Below are 23,653 nucleotides of genomic sequence, written 5' to 3'. Positions count from 1 at the left end.
TTACTCATATATCAAATTCTCCAATCACAAAGTCTGTGATTTCAAACTGCACAGAAAACACAAGTTGAGCTGAACTGACTGAAGTTCACAAGGTCAAGTGTTATGCTGATAATAAACTATGAGACATTTTGAGATGCCAGAGGATGAGTGCTTGAATCATAAGAGCAAATGGATCACCTCTATTACCATAAGTAGTGGAAGAACAACAGGCAAATGTCATAGCTGCTGTATCATATCCATCTATTAGTGTGGTTGCATGGTAATAGACTTCCACACGGGAACAGTCTGAGGAGACAGACCCTCAGACAGACAAAGACATGATATAATAGATTTGATTCTATTTTTCTTTTATGTAATCTAAAAGATGTCACCTTTGTACATCTATTTCCTCACTCTGTTTCTTCTGCTGGTGCGGTGACTAGGCAAACTTTTCTCTCCATAAGATTGATTGCCTTCTCTCCACGTTTACACATGAAACTGTACACAGTTTACACACAAACATGCACATGTACACACTTGATAAAAAAAAACACATGCAAATGGTTCAGCTGCGTGTTGGTGTGCATGAGAGGAGGGATCCCGCGGGAGCGCTCAGTCTGAGCAACTTGACTGCACCGCCTAATTGATGTGTGTTTCTGTGTGTGGGTGGGAGAGAGAGTAGGTGGTGAGGCATGCAGTCCAAACTAACCTCACCTTTCTCTAAACAGCGCTTCAAACTCTGGCAGAAAATGAACAAGCCTGTCAATCACGTTCTAATTTAGGCTCTGTGGAAAGTCAGGAGTCTTCAGCCTGTCAGTCTGACAGTTTATATCTGCTTGAGATTTTAAGACAGCCGTGAAACAATACAGCCAAGAGCTGAGGAGATGTGAACCTATTAACCACACACACAATACCTCCATCCACAAATCCCCCCACACATATCGACACACATATTCAAGTCTGAGGGCAGCTCTTGCGATGTATGCGCAGCTAATGTAGCAGTTACAGCTACTTATTGGATGAAATATGGCTGACAGAGAGGGTGGACAGCAACAGCTAGGCTATGTGTAATAAAGGCCTGGGAAAGATGCCTTCAAAATGTAATACTGTAAACATAACTTTATTCAAAAACATTTTGGTAGTTGTTTTCTTTCACCAATGAAGCACCCACAAAACAACTTTGCACTACTTTTGCAAACTGAAGATGGAATATAAAGCAGAACATTGATACTGCCATTTCATGATGTTCCACCACATCCACAACACCTGTATAAAATGGGGGAATTATAGGTTAAATAATATTTGATCAGAAACAAATTATTACTCATGTAAAATGAAACGAAACTACATACAGTTCCCAGGATCTCCATTCTGCTCTGTTCTCTCTAAAGGTCACGGGACAAAATTCAGAGTGTCTTTGACCTAGTTACTGTTTATAATTTACAAAATGCCTGGCAGTCCTTGAAGGCAGCAGTGACCGTCGCTATGGTAACGTGTGTTTACATCCCGGCTGTGTAGCGATTATCGTCTGCCTCGGTGTTAGCAGTTAGCTTAATACAGTAAATACCAGAAAACCTGAGCTGATATTAGAAGAAACTGTTTTAAATATAAGGACTAGAGGTTGCAAACACTGTATTTTCCACCATGAGCAGGTGAGCCATGTGTAGTTAGCACACAGAATACTGAAGGCTGACAAGTTATGCAGCTTTACCCTTTACTTGAGTAGCTACTATGCGGGAGTAAAAAAGAAAACTTAACCTTCACAGTTATATATGCCGGAGGTGGAATGTAGCCAAGTACATTTACTCAAGAAGCTCTGAGTTACAAAGTACTTTACTTGAGTACTTCCTTGAGTATTTTATGTTAACGTTATTTCACATTATGACTCCATTAGATTAGTTAGCTACATGGAGGTAAATATCGTACTTTAAGCTCTATTATTTATTTGACAGCTTTATTTTCTAGTTACTTTACAAATTCAGATTATTAATTACCCATTACATTATTATGTGGCTGCAACATTAGATTAAACTATATGCAATATTGAAATTAGTTATCGATTACACAGGAATGCATATTATTCGAATATGGGCCATTATATGTAATGAAGTACTTTTACTTTTGGTACTTTAAGTATGTTTTTATACTGATACTCAAATACATTTACATAAGTAGAGATTTTTAATTGCAGGATTTTACTTGCAACTGTGCTGTGATATTGCCTCAGAATACTTCTTCCACCACTGGCCAATGACTGTTGTTTTAGTGGGCATTACTGACGACGTAATTGTGTTCAAATACACCCAAAGTTTACATGAAAAGAGACTGCACTGGCATAGTCTTTACCAAAGATACTGTACAGACATCACATCAACTCACTGTTAAGATAATTATAATCATACTGGAGTGTTGCTGACAAACTAACCATAGAAATAATGCAACCTTATTAAATTATTATTGGTTTTATGATGATTCCAATTAACATGGGTGCAATGACAGTGTTTTAAATATTTTTTCTTCTGTGATTTGATGTCCAGGTTAGAGTGTCTGGGGAAGGCCTCCACAGGTTCACAGAAACAGGTGACGATTGTATGGAATTAGTGAAATGCATTGTATTTTATCACCACACTATTTATATCATGTTAGTGTTTCTTATGAATTATATTTTTCATGTTAACTGTTCTTTGCAGTTGTTGAGCATGATACTCACTGCTATGAGTGGGTCACACATTTCCCCTCCACATATTTAATTAAAAACTGTATGAATATTCTAATTTGTTCATTTATTTATTTATTTCATTCTCCACCTGAATGTAGCCAGCAGTAGAAGTCACCTCTGCTCATGCTGTGACCCACAAAAACAATGGTAAGAGGTAATTCAGCCAGCAAATGACACAGATGAAGATTTCACTTGCGTTCCACCTTGTGCCTCTGCTGGTCTTCAGCCTTTTATGGCAAACTCTTATTCTGATTATGATGTTCTAGACACAACAGGGAAAAAGACAGTCACAGATAAACACCGGTAAGAAAATAAGAAAAACCCAGTTTTAAGAAACGTACCTGTCTGTCCTAACACACTGTGCTCATCTAGTATTTCTGTGCTTTTTTGTCCATTCAGCAGAAGTCTTCCTGCCTGCACATTACCTTCTCCTGTGCAGGTGGGTATTCTGATATAGATTACACCAAAACTGAATTGACAGAAACATGTTTTGCATCACTACTATTCTTAACATTGTTTTCATTCTTTAGGTTCCCTGCGAGGTGACCCAAAAGGCTGGATCTCCGAGTGGGGACATGCTCAATATAGAAGGTATGAGACGATAGAGTCTATCTGAGACTGAGGAAAAAACAGTCTCTGCAGTACTATTATGCATAATGTTGAACAGTTATACAGGGAGAAATCTATTGCTGGACAGGCAGAGATAATAATTTCTACATCAAAAGCATCCTCAAAAGACCAGAATGTAATGCAACTATAGGATATGTTGAAAAGAGTAACTTAAGCTTATCACTCTCTGCCAGCACATGAATAAATATGCATGTGTGCTTGTCAAATTTGTCAGATGTCATTGTGGGAAATGTAGTAGAAAATCAGAGATAAAGTCACTGTAACTGGTGATGTAGAAAAGACAGGCTGAGTACACCAAGAACAAATAACACCACTGCTGTAAAATCTGTATGCTAATTTTGCCCTTTAATCAGGTCAGCATTTGGTTGTATTTACACTTATTCTAGGCCTGCATTAGTGTTATTTTGTAATCTCGAGATGCTCTTTGCTATTTGTGTCCTAATAAGTTTGATAATAAGTTTAATGTTTTGTTGAAACACATAGTTTCAGCTTGCAAATTTCCTTTGTGTCTTTTGCAGAGTGTGCTGCAAAGGAATCCATCAACACAACACCCGGGTCTGTACTCAGAGTTCACATCGTACAGTAGGTGATTGGACCAATGAAACATCCCCTGATCCAATTTTAAATCTCAAACATGATTTCAGGGTTGAAGAACAGGCAGAGTCGACTGCAGCGTGTGACGAAGAGCTGAAAGTGGAGGACTTGAGGATCTCACAGCCGTCAGATTTGGTAGAGACAGGTAGGTTGTTGTAGAAGAAAAGAGTAGGAAACATAGCGAGAATAAAAACTGATGTTGATGTCAATGGTCGCCAGGAGGGACGACACACGCTCCTCCACCAGCTGAACCTCTCCTCAAACACGAGCTGAGTAAGGAAGAAGAACAGACAGAGGAAGAGGATGCTGAGGATGAAGACCTGAAGGCTCCTGTGGAGCTGATAATGGAGGTAAAGATCATCACTGATTCCACACTTCATGCTCTCTTGAGAGGTGGGCTTAAACTGCAGTTGTTGTTGATGTATTTCAGATATTTTCAAAATGTTTTCAATGCTTGGTTTCAGTTTTACTTTTAGTCAGTTTGAATGAAACTGATGATGTTATGGTTTTAGTTCCTCAGAGCTGTGATGGACAAAGATTTTCAGCTGGCCCGTAAGCTGTGTCAGATGAGTATGTATCCTACATCCATCAACTGTTTGTCTGTTAGTCAATATATCAGCCACCGGTGAAGTCAGTCAGCCAGTGGTGATTCCTCTCTCCTCATTCCAGTTCTCATCTATGAACCTGACAATCCTGAGGCCTCTGAGTTTCTCCCACTGATCCAGCAGAAGCTGCTGGAAGGTGAGAGAGCCCCCCCTCCCCTCCCCACCCCAACCACTTACACACTTAAGCTGTATATTCCAAAACACACCATGAGTTTGTGTTTTTTTGTGGCTTTTTCCCCTCAGAGCAAGAGGCAGAGCAGAGCAGCGAGGAAGATGAAGAGGATGGTGATAGCGACGACACTGATGACGACGATGATGATGATGATGATGACTCTGGAAGTGATGACGACTCTTCTCAGAGCTCGAGCTGCTCCTCTTCTTCTTGCTCCTCTTCTTCACCATCAGATGATGATGGTGAAGAAAAGGAAACACATGTAAACAGACACAAGCCGTGTCCTCCTTCTCACATTTCCCCCTGAATCTTTTCTCACAATCCACTAAAATCATATCCATTAAAAATTCTGGTTGATTGATTTCATGAGAAACAATAGCAGGAGTAAATCCTGGACATTCTGATTATCATCAACATTATGAGGGAGATGTAGCAGTTTTGGGAGGCTATTTACCTCCTGAACACTTCACTGAATAACCACTGGAGATGTAGTGGTTACAGTATATCCAACAACAATGGACATTCTTTACAATTTGAAGCCCCTGAAAACATGGTCTCAGATTTGAAGTATTTTATATAACGTTAAATATTTAGGATTAAATATGCAGTCTACAGGAGTTCTGTACTTTGAGCTAAATGTTAATGTCAGCATGCTAACTCACTATGACAGTTCTAACATGATTATGCTCAGCATGTTCACCATCTTAGTTTAGTGTGTTATCATGCTAAAATTTTATAAGCACAAAACACAAAACAAAAAGTACAACTGAGGTTAACGGGGAAGTCACTAGTTTTGCAGGTATTTGGTCATTAAATAATGAAGAAACTGAAATGTTGACATAATGGCACTGACATGTTGGGTATTAGCCAACATATTAGAGTTCACTCTGAGGGAAACATAGAGGTCTAACCAATCGACGAAATCAACGTTATCTAGAACAATACTGCTAGCTGCTAGCATGGCTAAAAATTAGCTTAATTTTATGTGACTATGTATTCTTCCTTTCTTGTCAATGTAATCATATAGGGACCCTTGAAGCCTTTTGTAGGGTCTCAACCCACAAGAGTACAAAATACAGCTCAGTCTTCCTTTTAGTCATTTTGCTGATTACAGTAAACTACTTGTATTCACAACTTTGTGGACAATGATTTCAACCAGACTAATAAAGAAATGTTGAAATAGGCCTTTTTCTGAACAGACACTTCGATTTGTCGAAACATCCTCTGAGAGAAAGCAGCAGGAGGCATTTTCACACATTACAACAGGAAAACCACAGGTGGAAGTCAAATAAGATTAATAACGGCTGTTTTGCTTTTAGGTTTTCTAGTTCTGCCAAGTCGTCCTGAGACACTTGGATGGAGCCGTTATTTCTTTAACCACATTTGTGCTTTGACAGATCAAAATGTCTGCTGTGGCAGGGAGCGGTCCAGACAGCACTGGAACCACAGACTGTGGGTAAACTTGCCCAACGTGATGTCGACATCAGTTTGATAAATCACAAAGACTGTATGTCTTTTTGAAGAACTGTCTGCTTTCAAACATGTGACTTCTTCTGCTCACTAAAGCTGAGTAAAATAGTCAAATTAATGTATAAAAATGTTTGTGGAAATACTGGATTCAAACATTGGTTTGACCTTTTCTACATGGTTCTCCAGTGTCTGAGGTTTGACTGGTGCTCCTTTAATTACGTCATCTTGTTGCGCCCTCTTTCTCTGCAGTGGTCTTAACAGGACCTGACTGAAAAATGATGCCACCAGCTGTTTATCTCAATGAACAAACTCCATCTGGGAGTGTATCTGTGCATCAAACCTTTCTATGGAAAAATTTTCTAAAACACATTTTAAAAGGAAATGTTGAAAATCTTGGTGTGACACAAATCAATCTACATTATAATGAATTCATCATCAATCATTTTAGTATGAAGAATACCAGCGCAGGCCTTTTTAGGCTAACAATCAAGCTTTTATTTTTGTAACACACTGTAACTCTGCTTCTCTATGTGCACACCCTCACACACACGCATGCTATCAGTCAGTATATTTTGAGGTATTACCACCTGGCAGAGCTTCTCTTTATGAGCTGTCTCTACGCATGACTTGTGGAAAGAGAAAGTATGAGCACCATCTGATAAAGGCTTTATAATAATTTGCAGTGGCTGGATGAACATAATGGCTGCTCTCTGGCCATTCAGTGGACCGGTACACAGGCATGAGGACGATGGTGAGGACACTCTGTCAACGCCTGCCGGGCTGGATCCACTTTGATGTCTCAGTGTTATTGTCCATGTCAAGGTTATAAAACAAGAAAAGGGTGCAGGTCAAAAATGATGATGCATGCAGTGTTGTTGTCACATGAAGGTGAAGATTACAGAAGGCAGGGGTGTGGATGGATGGATCATGGGTGGTGCGTGTTGCTCTCTCCTTCCCTTGGTGCTTTTATAAGAGATGTCTTTAGTCAAGGATAAATAGACACCATGAAAAGCACTTCACAGAGCCTCCACAGGTCCATTTACTCTGAATCAGTCACAGTAATAAATACATGTACTAATTATTCTCAGTGTATATGTGTTGTTGCTAAAACCCATAAACAAACTATGTTTTTCATCCCAAGGTCAATTTTCTATGTAACCCACTCAGAACACATTTCACATTCAAGTCCCCATCCTCCTTCCTGTGACACCCACCCACACCTGGAGACACACATATACACACAGAGGGGTGGGTATACGTCACTGGTGTTTTTCCTTTTGCTTTTTGCTTCTTAAAGTGGATCGTGGCTGTCAGTAGCACTCAGGGAAGCTTCATTAGTCGTCAGAGGGGGGGAGGCAAAGCTGTGACTCATGCCTGCGTGAAGAGACCAATGGGCAGCCGGAGCCTGAGATATAAATAACGAATAAAATATATTCTTGAGGGAGAAAGGGTCACTTGCGCGCCGCTGGATGGGATTTTATTAGTGCGCTCCGTTGGTATTCCGTCGCCGCCGCCGCCGCCACTGGACTGTTTCTTGTCGCGCCTTTGGGTGGCAATTGCAACATCTAGTTAATAGTTTTCTCTGGACTCGGCAACCTGTGCGCCCGTGAGCCGGTAAGATGCCTCCTCCTGTCTATTCAGCTGCGCCTTTCATCCCGTATATTTCACAGACAGGTGACTGTTAAACGCCTGTGGATCATAACGTCGGAGTTATTTTGGAAAATGTTACATTATGTTAACAAAGAAATCTGTTATAATTCGCTGTGTCGTCTGAGAGAAATTAGTCCTAGAAGACGGAAAGGATTCATTAGTTGTTCAGTCTGTGTGTCATACCGTGATGACATTGAGTGATGATAGTGAGGGATGTGCTTGTTCAAAGCGCAACTTAATTGAAATGTCGATTACTGAGTCAATAGGTGAATGACGATGGTTATTTATAGTAACATATGATCAATATTTCTTTAATAAATCAATCGTTTTATTAAAATATGAAGCTCCTCTGTTGTCTATTCATTCATTTTTTTTTAACATAGACTATCATCCTAACTACGGCAAGCTCAATGCATTTTCTTTTTTTATTCCTCAGAAGTATCAGCTGTTTTCTCTCTCTCTCACTCTCTCTCTGTGTGTGTGTGTGTGTGGTTTATCACAGACAAGCTCATAGATTTGAACGGTCTGGTGCCTGAGACTATCAAAGGAAAAATGATCATTTTGCTCCAGTGTTCCATAAGAACTCACTAACTTTTTCATTTTTATTGTTCTTTGACATTGGCCCCGTGTTCTGAACATTAATGCCAGATGCAGTGACTATTTAAAGCAAGAGATATCCAGCATTATCTCCAAAATGAATGTACCCACATGGGCATTATGTCACCACTGAAAGTATTTATCCTGATGTGCGTCGTGCGCAATTCTCTCCAAATTGCGCGTCTTGATTCCCAGCCCCCCCCCCCCCCCCCCCCCCCCCCCCCCGATGCACAGTGGATAACACCATTGTCTGATCACACCCAGGCCTATCAATTAAAAAGATTGCAATAGTTATTCAAATATATATTTGAGTTCTGATTTGGATAAGTGGACCTGCTCGTTCCTAACCGTGGACCGTTTTGTTTGCAGTTGAATTATTCCCCAGCTGGAGATCAGACAACAGAGGACTGATGGCCACGTCTGAACCGAGAGCCACCGGCGGGGACCAGGACCCCAACTCCGCCAATTTACGACCTCCGTCCACAAGTAGGTCCTCACAATGACTCCTCCCTCTCTTAATAATAACACCTTGATCTTGTATCGATCCCCCGGGGGTAAAATTCTCGTTAGGACCGTTCAACTCCGGAGCGCTCAGGCTGTGATTACAGAACAGGGACTCGGTGCCTTGCTCAGAGACACTTATGCAGCGAGGATCTATTGCCAGCACGAAGGTTTAAACCCAGTTCACCGCCCCCATACTCACCTCTCTCTGCCTCTGTCTGACTCTCCCTGTCCCTCTCTCTCTCTCTCTCTCTCTCTCTCTCTCTCTCTCTCTCTCTCTCTCTCCCCTCCTTCTCTGTCTGATAAAAACCAGTCTCTGCCGGGCCATTTGCTGTGTGGGCTCCGTCGTTAATCATTCCGGTTAAAAACAGAGCCATCACAGCTGCCTGTCGCTGTCTGGCGGATCAGCCGTGCGCTCAAGGCATTGGACCCGGCTCAGAAATAATGCGCCATTAAGCCCACGATATTTATAATGATCCACGCATGTTTTTTTTAGAATAAATATTTATTTTCAAATCGAAAATAAATCCCCCTGTGAATACTTGTATCTATTTCTGCATCATTTTTTGTTGTCTACATTTTGACAGTAAATTTTCCAACGATTTCGACAAATTTCTCATAAAAACTCCCCCAGTTTTTATTTATGATGATTTATTTCAAGATCGTAAATCGTCTTATCTCGTTTTCCAGAACGTTTTAGGTCTTCAGGTTGTGTAGATTGTGTTGGAGAAATTTTATGCTGCTCATTTTTTTTAAAAAGTGGCTGAAGCTATTTATCTATACATTAACCTGTGGGTTAATTAATCATTTTATGCCTTTGTCGTGTTCACAAAATTGACTCCATTACAGTGCACTTGAGCAGCCATCTGCACTGCAACGCAGGGAAATAATTACAAGTTTTTATCTTCAGCCAAATGTTAGAGGAAATGGGCTACAGTTCCTGAGGGCCAGTGTACAGTTTAATTTCATATTTTTCTCTTTATCTAATTAAATATTTTTTGGAATCTTTTATTTATTGGTGGCCCTTGGGTGTCAATAAAGGTTTTTAAAATATCTCAGAGTTATTTCAAATGTGAATTTGTACTGAAAAACAAGCCCATTAAAAAGAAGATGTTTGTTTTGTCTGACTTGCTCGTATACTGCTGCTGGATGTTGCCATTATCTCTCTGCCACGCTCCATCTCACGCCTGGCGGCTTGTAGTGTCTGTGCGTGCGTGCATGTGCGCGCGCGCGCGTGTGTGTGTATGGCTTGGCCTCAGCACCTCGAGCCTGTTTCTCTCAGAATGAAATTGCCTCAGTAAATTTAAATACTTGTTTTTGTTTTGAAAGTTTTCCATCAGGTACACCGGCCGCCTCGCTTCGGCTCTGCTGCCGCGCGCTCTGCATTTTTTTCTTTTTAATTCCCTCTGGCTTCCGCTCCATCTCTGCTCACGCATGTCCACGCTCGGGTTTGTGTGTAGCTGCTCAGTGTGTGTGTGTGTGTGTATGCGTGAGACGCACTATAGTACTGTAAGTTTCTGCATCAAGCCTGCTATAGCCTGGACTTCCCGTCCACAGACATTACCAGCTCGCTCCAGTCACATACTGTGTTTCACTCAATTAATTTCTGCCCTCCTCCGTGAGCTCATTTCACGGGTGTTAATTCCAGTCCGCCCCTTGGCTGGGTGTGTGTGAGCCGGCGTGGATTTGCCGCGCGGGCCATTGTCGGTCCCTATTGATTGAACCTAAATCGGAAATGTTATAAGACCCATCCCCTTATGATCAGTGGGTGTTGTGGTAAATAAAAAAAGAGAGTAAACCAACGCTTAAAAAATGAAAAAAGACAAACAACCTGAGCGTCCAGCGTCACACACCTGGCCAAGGGCCGCCAACATCACGCTTTCCACTGTGCTCACTGTGCTCCACCAGCTTTTACATCCATCACCCGCCTCTATATCCACGCTGTGTCCGCGGCCTGAACATGAGAAACTCAAACGTTCATTCTGTTTTAGCTTACGAATATGCGTGGATGCACGGATGCACACGGAAACTGGGGATGAAGATTTGTGGTAAGTTTTGCTGGAGCCACAAAAGCTGCTTCACGTCACTTCTCCAAATATACATTTTTTACACTGACTTTTTAACATCTAAAAAAAAATCCTGTTTGGGAAAAACCTAATTTTTGGCCCTTTTCCATTTAAATTGTTCATCATACGGTCGCTGTTATTTTTTTTCTTCTTCACTCATTTTGAGGCCTGCTGAAACAGGCCGTGATAACGGCTGTTTAGAGCAGGGCCATCCACGACTGTCACTGTGCGTTTCCATCTTCTAAAGGTCAGTGGACATTAGCCTGTAGGTCTGCAGATGAGAGCCCCGGATCACTCCCCCCGCGATCGCCCCTGAACCCCCCCACGTCTTTCCCATTTTCATCAGTAGGAAAAAAAACCCACAAGACAAGCCTGGAAATGTACTGTGGGTTAAATAAACCAGGAAATAAAGAGAGAGTATTTTCATTTCCCATTCACATATTTCTTGAGCGACATTTCTTTGAATGTCAATTACTGTCAGTCTCTACAGGGGACAACAACGGATGTGACGTCGCAGGGAAGGCGTGTTTATTTCATCATTTGAATGAATTTGTTTCGTCAGTGACGTAGAAAATAAATTGTCTGAATAATATTTTATTTCAGCTACGCTGTTGGATATGAATGTCATGTAGATATGATCCATTCTTATCTGATGTTATTGGCCTGTCAGTTATGGCAGAAATCAGTTAAGACCAAAGGATCGAATAGGTTTGATATTGCCATTTCTGAAAATAAGAAATTGACCAATAGATTTTTGATTGGACTAATTGACATTTTAATGGAGATGAATGGAAATATTTCTGTAATTTTGGAAAATAGAGGGTCAGAAATATTGATTGTGAATATGTCGATTCGGTTTTAATGAGCAAGATGTTAAAATGTTTCCAATGAAAGATATGAGACATAATGTTTTATAGCTTACGGATAACAGCGTGTGACTTCCGCATGTTTTGCGCACAATTAGGCCCGCACATTATCCCGTACATGTAGAGGGCCTGTATGCAGAGAGCTGATCAATCATGGAGGTCAAAACGTACAGTATAGGCCTTACAGAGGCAGACTGCCTCGGGGCTCTGTGCATCCTTCATTAACCCCTCTTTACGGGGTGTGTATTTATTGGCTGCATGGGTCATCACCGCGGGCTATCCTGCTGCCCGCTGAGCCGATCAGTCTGTAAGGACAGGAGGGGTGCTTCCTGACCGGGGTGTGGTTGTGATGTCACAGGGTGGGGCGGTCACCCTAACACACACGTGATCCCTATTGCTTGTGTGTCAGTGTGTGTGGGTAGGCCTATCTATATTGTCTATATAAGTTTGGCCTCCACCAGAAAAGCATTTCTGATGAAAGAATCAAGTGTATGAGGAGCTGACTTTCGATATCAGATATTTTTGAAGCTGCCTTTCCGCCTAAATAACACACAGTATCTGGACGTTCATTAATTATATTTTATTTATTAATTTATTTTTCACCTGTTTTGGCCCCATCATTTCGTTTGTGTGGGATGGAGATGTTTGGTGATAACTCCTGCCCTTCGCCGTGTAACACCCTAGGGTTCCTGCAGAAGAACAACAGCCTGGAAGAGAAGGGGAGGCTCGCGGGCCAGAAGAACTTGCTCTCGTGCGACAACAGTGACAGGGACGCACGCTTCCGCCGCACCGAGACCGACTTCTCCAACCTGTTCGCCAGAGGTGAGAACCACACGCGCACTATTTGACTAAACCCACAGTTACGAAAAAACGAGCTAATGCTCATTTCTCAAATGTTCTACGAGCTGTGTCCGCCACGGTCACAATAGGCTCATTACTTCAAATGAAACGGACTTTTGGTGCTTTTGTCAAGATGAAGCTGTTAAAGGCATCCCAAACAAACAAACAAACAAACAAACAAACAAACAAAAAAATAATTAATAATTAGGAAGACTATCTCAATGTTCTTTTTGTAAAGTATCTTCATTTTATATTAGGTATATATGGTTAAGAGGTTGTAAAATCGTTGCACCTCACCACCTATAGCCCACTAGCCAAAATTTATATATGGAGCCGTTATTCATGTTAGCTTATTAGGCTACTCCTCTCCTAGCTGTGTTGTTAGTATTACGTTATTCGACTAGAATAATTAGCCTATTAGACATAGGTCACCCACTTAAAAATGACTCAAAGGAATGACTAAATGCTAAGGCCTACCAAAGGCTGGTAATTAACAGGCTGAGAGACTGGCTCTCAGTCTTCTTACAAAAGGAGGCCTCCATTATAGGCCCAGGCTGAATTTCTACTATCTTTCCCCTCACCTCTTAGACCTACTGCCGGCCAAAAATGGAGAGGAGCCTACCATACAGTTTCTGTTGGAGGTGGTCGACATCCTCACCAATTACGTCAAGAAGACTTTCGACCGCTCTACCAAGGTGCTGGACTTCCACCACCCTCACCAGCTCCTGGAGGGTATGGAGGGCTTCAACCTGGAGCTGTCCGACCAACCCGAGTCCCTGGAGCAGATCCTGGTGGACTGCAGGGACACACTCAAATACGGCGTCCGGACAGGTAGGCGAGGGCACCTTCAACGCAGAGCTATATCTGGGGGGAAAACTGGTGGTGGGTCACCCAGGATGAGCTGGGAATGTGAATGTGAAAAAGCCGACTTCAACTGTGGCCTTTTGAATAATTCATAAGATGGCGTATGTTATTTTAAATAGCAAAAGGACGGTGGAATGTGCGGGGATAAAAGGCAATTAACCTTTTCCTGCCTCTCTTGAAAATAGACGATTTTTAATCTTCAAAACAAGATGTAGTCACATACACACTGATATGCAAAACATAATAGACTATTAGCGCTCGAAAATTGCTTTACGGTAATTTTATATTTACATTTCCAATATTATCTTCACAAAATGACGATATACAAGATAAAACTTGTCCATTTTATCACGTTCATGTAAATTAATACTGACAATTTTCCTGTGCAAGAGGTGAATTCAACACAAACCATTAGGCAAGAAGCTGTTTACTAGATAAACTATAGTGTGCAGCATAGTACGACGACTGCCTTATTTATTGTCCCCCTGGTTATTCAGTTGACATCCTCCTTTTCTCTCCCCTCGACTTATTAAAACAAGTGTCGCCTGAGGGGATCCTAACGCGGGCTGTTTCAAGCTGTTAAAAACGACAGCGCTCAAACTGTCCCTCGGGTTTTATATATCACACAGAGTCCAATGTGTCTACAACTCAACACCACTCTTCATGCGGAGACTTTGTGTTATACACACACACACACACACACACACACACGCACATATATATATATATGTTCAAAGCTGATTTTCCTTTCCTCTCGTCACTCGTCAGAGCCACAACATTACATTTGGTTTTCATGTTTAATATTAATATTTCAAAGTTCTTAATATAACTGACATATTTATTGTGTGAGCCACACAACGTCTTCACACTATATCCACGACTGCATTGAGGCTCCAGGCCCACTGACGGTGACTGTGTGTGCAAGCACCTTAGAGTCTAAATGGCTGTCATGCAGTCTTGTTACCAGTGTAATTATGGTACACTGAACAGGCTATGTCAGGTCCCTCAGGTTTCACGGTTGACCAAGGGAATACAAAACGAAACCCAAATGACTATGAACACTAAAATGAAGAACTGTGTCTTTATGGTGCTCATGTTATGTTTATTTTATTAGATTATTTTCACAATCAGAATAAGGCAGTCAGCTCTATCCTGCATGACTTTGCAGTCATGGAGCTTCTTATATTCTTGAAGCAAGGCACTCTTACCAGTGCCTGTCCTTCTAGTTGCTTTCTCTAAATAAAAATCATCATTCTTCAATTAAGAAAGCATGTGTGTGTTTCTTATGTTTAGGTCACCCACGCTTTTTCAACCAGTTGTCTTCTGGACTGGACATCATTGGTCTGGCTGGAGAGTGGCTCACCTCCACTGCTAACACCAACATGTAAGTCATACAGTATGCTGCTCCCTTTGTTGCGTGCTTGTGCATGACACAGATATCTATACAAGGGAAACACCTCTATATGTCATGACAGGGCAAGTGAGGTTTCCTGTTTGTAGGCCACTGGAAAATGCCTCCAGTCATCATCATATAAAGTCACAGTGGAAGTTGCTTATGGTGTTCCTCTCATCTCGCTCCACCATAGGTTACAACAGCCTCTGAGGGCAGTTATATAAAGTGTTTTGCTTGTCCTGTGGAGACTGTGTATTGACAGACGGTAGGCTGCCACTGTGTACTGTATATCGGAGGCAGCCCAGCCCCAGGGGTGGTTAGATTGCATATTGATCTCAGGTCACAGTTACATGGTGGCCCAGTCTGATAGAGGGCATGAACCACATCAACATCTCACACTCTACACAGATATACATACACAATAACACACACACACACACACACACACACACACACACAATCATGCTGTAGGTAAAGCAGCTTAATATTTACAGCTCTGTCAATTCAATCTCAGGTGGGATAAATACAAGTCTTATTTAAGCTGATCTCTGCAACTAATGTTTATTTTCATTATCAGCTAGTCTAATTATTTTCTAGGTTAAGTGATTATTTGTTTGGTCTACATAATGTCAGAATATAGTGAAAAATGGCCACAATCATCAAATCAAATATTTTGTGTTTTATCAGTCCAACAGTCCAAAACCTAAAAATACTTAATTTAATACTATGTAAACAAAGAGAAGCAGTACATTCTCACAATTTAGACGCTGCAGGGAATGTTTGACATTTTTGCATTAAAAAAAAAAAAAAAAATTAATCAATCAATGATTGTTTCAGCTCTCTTTTGTATGAGATAGAAAAATCGGAGCACAACAACAAAAACAACAGAGATCATGACAGTCAAAATGATGGAGCTACAGACAAAAGGCGGGAAAACTGACAGCACAGCAATTTAAAGAAATTATTCCTGAGCAGAATCAGTCACTTAAATTGCTAAGTACATCTGCAAGAGTTTGCCTTGACGACACTGATGTAGAGACGTGATGACATCCTGGAGTTTCATGATACAATCTGATACAGAGCTACAAAGACAGCAGGAGCTGTGCAGTGCAAAAATACCACATAGAATAAATGGAGGGAAGAGGACTAAAGACTTAAATAGACTCCAGTCCATGAACACAAATTGAGCATTCAGTATTCTCTAAATATTGTGGCCCCTATCTCTTCTCCTAAGAATAATAAACCAAAAGCTGAAGGAAAATTGAGACACTTAATTCATCCCATTTCTCAAAACATTAGCTTAGGAAACCACCACCCCCCTCTTAGGAAAAACTTTCCCATTTCATCTCCTGGTTGGAAGAATGCCCCAAGAGACACGGCCATTGAATTCACACACTCGCACACACACTCCTGCACACTTTCATAGTGACACACACACCAGCTCTGGCTGTCCCAGATACAGCAGCTAAGGTTTCCAGTCCATTGACTGCAGGCTCATTGTGAGCTGGTCTTAGCAGATAGGCCAGCTGGGCCCCACACTGACACACAATGTCCTCCGGCTGCACAGAAAACCCTGTCACACTGTGGAAACTGGCTGCTGCAGCTCCCTGCGGAGTGCTCATTCTGGCTCTATTGTCCCTGTGGATACAGACTGACTCAGTGGTCCTTTGAGGGGCTGAGAGGAGAGTGTGGCTGGGGGGTCAGAGGGTTAGTCACATAGAGACACAAGCAGACACTCGTTCAAACACAGACTCACACACACATTGAGTGCCCTTGATGACGATAATAAGGGCATTTAGGGGCTGTCCCTGGAGACAGGCAGGTGACTGAGGGGTAATTTTCACCCTGAAAAGACCAATGATTGGCTCTGATTGTGATAATGATCACCATTATTGTCATTACAGCGTGAAATGACTCAGGAAGAGAAGGAGAATTTTAAAAAGGTGCATTGGTTTTGTCCCTTTACTGATGTGGTTGGAATGAATTTTAAGAGAAAATGAAAGTGAGACATCCAGGATATTAGATATTTTTGTGCTCCTTATATGGACCATAATTCCAATATATCAAAGAACACTATACTGCTGAAAGAGACATTTTGTCTACTTTGTGATTTTATCCTCTGTTGTCGCTGTTCATCATCAAAGCCCAGCAGTCATAATGTGGTCCGGTGTATTGGCTAGAAGCTAATGTTCCAATCAAATCCATCCCATGGGTTAGCCCTCACCAAGCATAATTACACAAGAAAAATTCCTTCTTCATCTGTTTTCCTTCAAATTTATATTTTTCAGCTGTCACTCTCTGTTCTTTCCTCTCTTATTTTCTGCTGCTTCATTTCATCTTGTCCTTTTTCTTTTCTGTTCACTCTCCTCGCTCTGCTTCCACATCATCCCCTCCTCTTTCTTTGTTGTCCTCTGTCACCGTTTCCTTCAGTGCATTCTTACCCTACGGCTCCCTCTCCTTGCAGCTTTTTATCTCTCCTCCTTTCTACCCAAACTACAAAATGCTTCAGTCCTCATTTTGATACCTATTTGTGAGGAAAACAGAGCGGATTTGAAGAGGAGAGGAGATAATGTCATTGTTCTTTTAGATAGTGGTGGTGGTGGTTGTTGGTGGCTGATGGAAGTGGGGGAGTGTTGTGTAACTGACCTCATTAGAAGAAGCAGGGTAAACAGGCACCAGACCTAAGAGTGTGTGTGGGAGGTGGAGAGACGGCCTGTCACTTAGCGAAGGGGGCTCAACCTCAGGCTCTCTGTGACACATTTAACCTACTTCTCCAGGAGTTCTGCTTTTTGTGTTGCCTATGGAGCTACCAGTCATTTTATCTTTTGTTAGCTTACAGAGAGGTTCTAGCCATTTTTAAGAAGCTGTTTTCTGTCACTCATCTTCTTGTGTTGTGAAGATTACTTTTTTGTCTTTTAATCATTTTCTTTCTTTTAACGACAGGACAGCATTAATAAGCATGGTCTCCTCAATTCCTGTATTTTGGGGCCAACAGAGGCTGTTATCTCTTTAAAACACCCTCTCATCCTGTCTTTCCCTCTCTCTCTCTCTCTCACACACACACACACACATTCACGTCCTCTCAGCCATCAAATCAGTCCCATTCAGGCTCACTACTGAGATTGGCAGGATTGACAGATAGCCATCAGAGCTTTGTGCGCTTTAATTAAACTACTGAGTGATTTTAGAAGGCATTAGAATATGAATGTTTGCCGCCAAGCTCCTATCAGACACTTTTTAATTAGCCCAGTCAGCACAAGCTCCAGTTTGTGCTCTGTGGATGGAATTATAGCAAGAGCTAATGAAAAACTGTGTATGTGTGTGTTGGCCTGTCTGTATTTGGCCTTTCTGATCTGCAAGTGTTTGTGCATAAGAATCTTCTTTTATATTCTTTGTGTTCACAAAGCAGTTGTTAATGACTTAGCTGTTGCAGTGGTGTTGAATGACATACTGTATTCATCAGTTCTGTGACATGATTGACAGGTTCACCTATGAGATCGCTCCAGTGTTTGTGTTGATGGAGCAGCTGACTTTGAAGAAAATGAGGGAGATGATTGGTTGGCCCAGCGGAGAGGGAGATGGACTCTTTTCACCAGGTTAGTCTATTATAAACAATATACAAACTGAGTGTGTGATATTTGGGTAGCAAATTACTGTAATATAATTACTTTTCGCTAAAGCCTACTGAGTTACATCAGTTTTGGTAATAATACTGTAGTTGTGTGTGTTCTGCTGTCCACGGTGCTGATATGTCTGTCTGTCTGTCTGTCTGTACCCAACAGGAGGTGCTATCTCCAACATGTACAGTGTGATGATCGCACGTTACAAGTACTTCCCAGAGGTCAAGACCAAGGGCATGTCTGCTGCTCCCCGCCTCGTCCTCTTCACATCTGAACACGTACGTGACCATGAACAGACACACACACACACACACACACACACACACACACACCCTCCATTTTAAGTGTTATAATAAAGTAGGTGTCATGCTTCACTGACTGCAGATTGAGGCCATTGAAGAAGTCCTGTAGTAATCAGTTAAGTCTATTTGAATCAAGGACATGGCTATTTTAATTGATTCTTTTTGTCTATAAAGAATCGAACAGTTGACAGCATGACAGCCAGTAAGACAAAGCTCGTGTAGCAATTAGCTCACAAAAACTCTGCTCTCCTTGAATTTAGCTGTTATTACAGGGGCCAATGAATTATTGTGTGTCCCCCACAGAGCCACTACTCCATAAAGAAGGCAGGAGCTGCTCTCGGCTTTGGCACTGAGAATGTGATCCTGCTTAGCACAGATGAGAGGTATGGGATTCACTATAGAAATTTAAAGACACAGTCAGTATAGAAATTGTGTAAAATCTAGAGTAATGATCCACCTACACTGCTCTGCACTCTGTCAGGGGGAGAGTCATTCCTGCAGATCTGGAGGCCAAGATCATTGATGCTAAACAGAAGGTTGGTGTCTCTCTTACATTTCCATCTGCTTCTATTCATTTTGATCTTTCTGTTTTTATTATTTCTCTCTGTTACTGAGGTGTTGTCCCTCTAAATTGAATGCTTTGTGATTTTGCAGGGTTATGTGCCGCTGTTTGTGAATGCCACAGCTGGTTCAACTGTGTACGGTGCATTTGACCCCATCAATGAGATCGCTGACATCTGTGAGAAGTACAACTTGTGGCTTCATGTTGATGTAAGTAACACTGGGTCAGTTGCTGTAGAATTTTGATAGTAAAAGTAGTGATACTATGTCCTCGCCTGTGTACCCTTTTATAACAGTAACTGTCTTGTATCCTCAGGGAGCGTGGGGTGGTGGCCTGCTGATGTCCAGGAAGCATCGCCATAAGCTCAGTGGAATTGAGAGGTTAGTACACAGTAATGGATGCATTGCTCTGTACTGTTGTCTAAAGGAAACATTCAAAGGAAACTTCATCAGCGCATTAACACATATATTAAATTCTGCAGGGCCAACTCTGTCACATGGAACCCTCATAAGATGATGGGTGTGCCTCTACAGTGCTCTGCCATCCTGGTCAGAGAGAAGGTACATAAAGACACACACACACACACACACACACACGACTCATCGTTTCTCATAGTGCTAGCAGTCCATAAAGTTTTACATGCTGCTAACATACCGTGAGCAGAGGAGTGAATGGAAAAAAAGTTAACAGTGTGTGTATTTTGTGTTCATTTGTAGGGAATCCTGGCAGGCTGCAACTCCATGTGTGCTGGCTACCTGTTCCAACCAGACAAACAGTACGACGTCACATACGACACAGGGGATAAAGCCATCCAGTGCGGTCGGCACGTCGACATCTTTAAGTTCTGGCTCATGTGGAAGGCCAAGGTGAGGTGGAGTAAGATAGATGCACACACATGTACATCATCTCTGTTCTTTAACCAACATATAAAAATGTCATCAGGCCAAAAGGAATTGTGATGGTGTTAATCTTAACAGATGCTGTAGCTTTATACTCAGTGTTTTTTGTTGTAATTATTGCCTGACTTTTTTTTCTTCCCTGCAGGGCACCATAGGGTTTGAGCAACACATTGACAAGTGTTTGGACCTGTCTCAGTACCTGTACAACAAGATCAAGAACAGGGAGGGATATGAGATGGTGTTTGATGGAGTGGTGAGCTTCCCTCATTTTCTATTCTATTAATGTTATTTTGAATCACTAAGGAAACACATTTGATCTCACTTGTTTAATAAGAAATACTGGCATGGCAGAGATGATTAAAACCTTATGAGCTATAATTGAAATGATGTCTTCTGTCTTCTAAAGTGCTTTTAGCATTTTAACTCTCTCTTCTCTGTCACAGTATTTCTCTTGCCTCTGTCAACTACCTCCATCTTTCCTCATTTTCTTTTTGTTTTGTATAATCAAAAAAAAAAGAAAAAAATCATAGGCTATATGCATGTGTATTAATTGTGTTTATTTCTCTTTGTAGCCCCAGCACACCAACGTTTGTTTCTGGTACATTCCACCTAGCCTGAGAGGCATGCCACATGGCGACGAACGGCGAGAAAAACTCCACAGGGTACAACACCTGTCATATCTCTCCATCATCATTCAAATTTACCCCTCTTTTTTAATCATACAACCAATGGATGGATTACGTTGTTATGCATATTATTCATGGCAGGCTCCTCTTCAGAAATACACAGCTCTGATTTGTTGTTTTGTCACTCCCACCAGGTGGCGCCAAAGATCAAGGCCATGATGATGGAGTCAGGGACCACCATGGTGGGCTACCAGCCTCAAGGCAATAAAGTCAACTTCTTCCGTATGGTTGTGTCCAACCCAGCGGCCACCCAGTCTGACATCGACTTCCTCATTGATGAGATTGAGAGGCTGGGTCACGACCTGTAGACCTAACCCCTAACCACTGCCTGACGGTCTCTTATCTGTTGTATTTCCAATGCAAATGTCAATGAGGTTCTCCAGCTGAAGAGAACGAGAGAGAGACTTTGAGTTTCTTAATAACACTGTCCCACATAGTTCCTTCTATAGATAAAATATAGAAACCAGTATCTGAAAGCTCCAGGTACAACAAACATGCTCTAATGTATGTGTGTGCTGTGGAATCTTATTATGTATGTATGTGTGTGTATGTGTGTGTAAAATCAAGTTTCTTGTCCAGTGTAGTTTGTCTTTTAATGTCTGTAAGTGCGTGTGTGCCAGAGTGTGTGTGAATGTGGTCAAACACTGAAAGGGACAAAAGCACAGATCAAAATATGACAGTATCATAAATTATTCTGCTGTATCATACATTTGCTACACACAATTGAATCATTGGTGCTTTCAGCTGTACATATATATATATATATTAAAACTTAGTGCACCAACCTATTTGTCCTAAACCAGTGTCTGAGCCCCTGAAGCAGTGTGTGTGTGTGTGTGTGTGTGTGTGTGTGTGTGTGTGTATGTGTGCATGTGGCACACTGAGTGTATCCTGTCATGTATTTTAGGATAGCACTGTGTTGAAAATAAGCTAATGTGCACACCATAGGTACCAGCTGTGTTAAACTGAGAGGTTTTAGGTAACCTCCAGTAAATGATCCACAGTCTGCAATATTTTCCCTTGTAGAAGTTTAAGATTAAGATTTAAATTGTCCGCAGCCATCCCAAGTCTGTGACAACTTTTAACTTGTAAAACGCTGGCTCGTTGTTTGTTTCATGCAATCATGTGATGCCCATGTGTGTTTATAGCATTGTTAAAATATTAATATTTGATTATATTAAGAACAAATATTTATTGCATTTCCACTGTTTGCAGATTCAGGTATTTTTTGTAAATGTGTCTTTATGTGTATTACATGGTAATACATTTGTAAATGTAATCACAGGAACTTGAGTAAAGTTTATTTATAGTGACTTTGTCAGCCAAAGAAAGAGAATCGGGAACAGAGCAATCCATTGTCCTTCATATATAACTTCTTATAGATTCTAGGTGTTTGTAAAATGTTACCTATTGACCCTCGACTGCGATGCAATTTCTATAGTGCATTTCTTTCTGTGATTGTGAGTCTTTTTGACTGAATGTTTTGAGATGACTGACTGGCCTTCTAATGAGATTAAGAATGAAGTCTATGTGATCCTCTGGCAGTCGTGTTGATCTTTTATTTTAGAGAGAAGCACAAGGATGTGAGAATGTACTCTCCTCTCGAGACTGTGAAGAAAGAATTGTTGTATCTGTCTGAATCCTAATGCATTTACTGTAATATAGTATATTAATTGTAATACATATTACTTGTATTCTCAGTGTTATCGGAGCTCAATAGAATATCTTATATACAGAGCTCCTGTTTGTGTCTTTGCACAATGTTCACCTTTCTTTCTTCCACTGTAAATGGATGTGTACTATGGCAGTGTTATATAAGAGTTATGTTAACAAAGTATTTATGGTATCTAGGGACCATATGTGAATGGCACAATTGCATAAATCATATTTAAGGTAATCTGTGTACTGTATGTGGCCAGTGACTCCTGTACATGACCAATCCCAGACGTAAGGGAGCGTTTCCTAGGAGGTTTTCAGTAGGCACTTTAACAGAATCATACCATCTCGAAAAAGATCTTTAATAAAGTCTATTAAAGGGAAACTGAGTCTGAATTACTGAAACACACACCCTCGCAGAACTACCTCTCTTTCACATTTCCATTTTGCTCTATGGTTCTTCAGGCTGCAATCTAATGAAGAGATTTCAGTTTATGCACCAAAATATCCAGTGAACTGCCTGTATCAGTAGCTACACACACACACACACACACACATACTCACACATACATTATTGCCTCTCTGCCTAATCATCCTGGAGAAGGCTTTGTTTGGCCCCCAGCTGTGTGTCGGATTGGCTGTTTTCCAGCGTGAAACCCTCCTCTCCTATCAGCTCTTTCTCTCATTTATTTTTTCTTTTCCCTTTCTCCTCATTTCATCTTTTCACCTCCTCCATCTCTCCTCCCCTACTCATTGACTCTTTTCTCTCCTCACATTTGCTCTTTCCTTACCTTGTCCTCCCATTTCTCCTCTGTTCCTTTGATTCACCTCCAAATTTATGTGATTCAGCTTCGCTAAACCACCATTTCATAGAGAAACAAAGGCATGGGTCACAGTGTCTCATAACCATTACACGGAGAGAATAAAAATATCAGAGGGAGGAGAGGTTGTGGAGTGAAGCTTAGGTTCTACTTTTAGGACA

The 23,653-nt window shown here is 41.3% G+C and overlaps 2 protein-coding genes across 4 annotated transcripts; both read left to right on the top strand.

Moving 5' to 3' along the window:
* Positions 1-1,475: 1,475 nt before the first annotated feature.
* On the top strand, positions 1,476-5,878 carry erich2 (glutamate-rich 2). 2 transcript variants are annotated; one of them, XM_018676195.2, is made up of 12 exons: positions 1,476-1,631; positions 2,517-2,559; positions 2,797-2,845; positions 2,965-3,001; positions 3,101-3,137; positions 3,229-3,289; positions 3,847-3,883; positions 3,973-4,067; positions 4,142-4,272; positions 4,435-4,492; positions 4,592-4,663; positions 4,771-5,878. In XM_018676195.2, exons 1-12 carry the CDS (start codon positions 1,624-1,626, stop codon positions 5,004-5,006), a joined length of 864 nt encoding a protein of 287 aa, XP_018531711.1. In that variant the 5' UTR covers positions 1,476-1,623; the 3' UTR covers positions 5,007-5,878. The 2 variants fall into 2 exon arrangements, with proteins under 2 accessions (XP_018531711.1, XP_018531709.1); XM_018676193.2 differs by having other exon boundaries at positions 3,098-3,137.
* Positions 5,879-7,465: 1,587 nt separating this feature from the next.
* LOC108883876 (glutamate decarboxylase 1) lies at positions 7,466-23,056 on the top strand. 2 transcript variants are annotated; one of them, XM_018677429.2, is made up of 17 exons: positions 7,468-7,783; positions 8,786-8,902; positions 10,909-10,965; positions 12,534-12,671; positions 13,278-13,520; positions 14,847-14,937; positions 18,430-18,542; positions 18,729-18,844; positions 19,172-19,251; positions 19,350-19,404; positions 19,523-19,639; positions 19,746-19,810; positions 19,912-19,990; positions 20,147-20,296; positions 20,475-20,582; positions 20,902-20,991; positions 21,150-23,056. In XM_018677429.2, exons 2-17 carry the CDS (start codon positions 8,827-8,829, stop codon positions 21,321-21,323), a joined length of 1,752 nt encoding a protein of 583 aa, XP_018532945.1. In that variant the 5' UTR covers positions 7,468-7,783; positions 8,786-8,826; the 3' UTR covers positions 21,324-23,056. The 2 variants fall into 2 exon arrangements, with proteins under 2 accessions (XP_018532946.1, XP_018532945.1); XM_018677430.2 differs by lacking the exon at positions 10,909-10,965 and having other exon boundaries at positions 7,466-7,783.
* The last annotated feature ends 597 nt before the right edge of the window (positions 23,057-23,653 follow it).

The sequence above is a fragment of the Lates calcarifer genome, linkage group LG4 (genome assembly GCF_001640805.2).
Source record: "Lates calcarifer isolate ASB-BC8 linkage group LG4, TLL_Latcal_v3, whole genome shotgun sequence".
Lineage (NCBI taxonomy): Eukaryota > Metazoa > Chordata > Actinopteri > Centropomidae > Lates > Lates calcarifer.
This window is presented reverse-complemented; position numbering and strand designations above follow the sequence as displayed.

Coding starts and splice junctions, on each gene's coding strand:
- erich2 (XM_018676193.2), top strand. Junction 2,560..2,796: donor CCACAGGTTCACAGAAACAG/GTGACGATTGTA, acceptor ACCTGAATGTAG/CCAGCAGTAGAAGTCACCTC. Junction 4,273..4,434: donor CTGTGGAGCTGATAATGGAG/GTAAAGATCATC, acceptor TTATGGTTTTAG/TTCCTCAGAGCTGTGATGGA.
- LOC108883876 (XM_018677429.2), top strand. CDS start 8,827: ATGGCCACGTCTGAACCGAGAGCCACCGGCGGGGACCAGGACCCCAAC. Junction 18,543..18,728: donor AGATGGACTCTTTTCACCAG/GTTAGTCTATTA, acceptor TGTACCCAACAG/GAGGTGCTATCTCCAACATG. Junction 19,811..19,911: donor AAGCTCAGTGGAATTGAGAG/GTTAGTACACAG, acceptor TAAATTCTGCAG/GGCCAACTCTGTCACATGGA.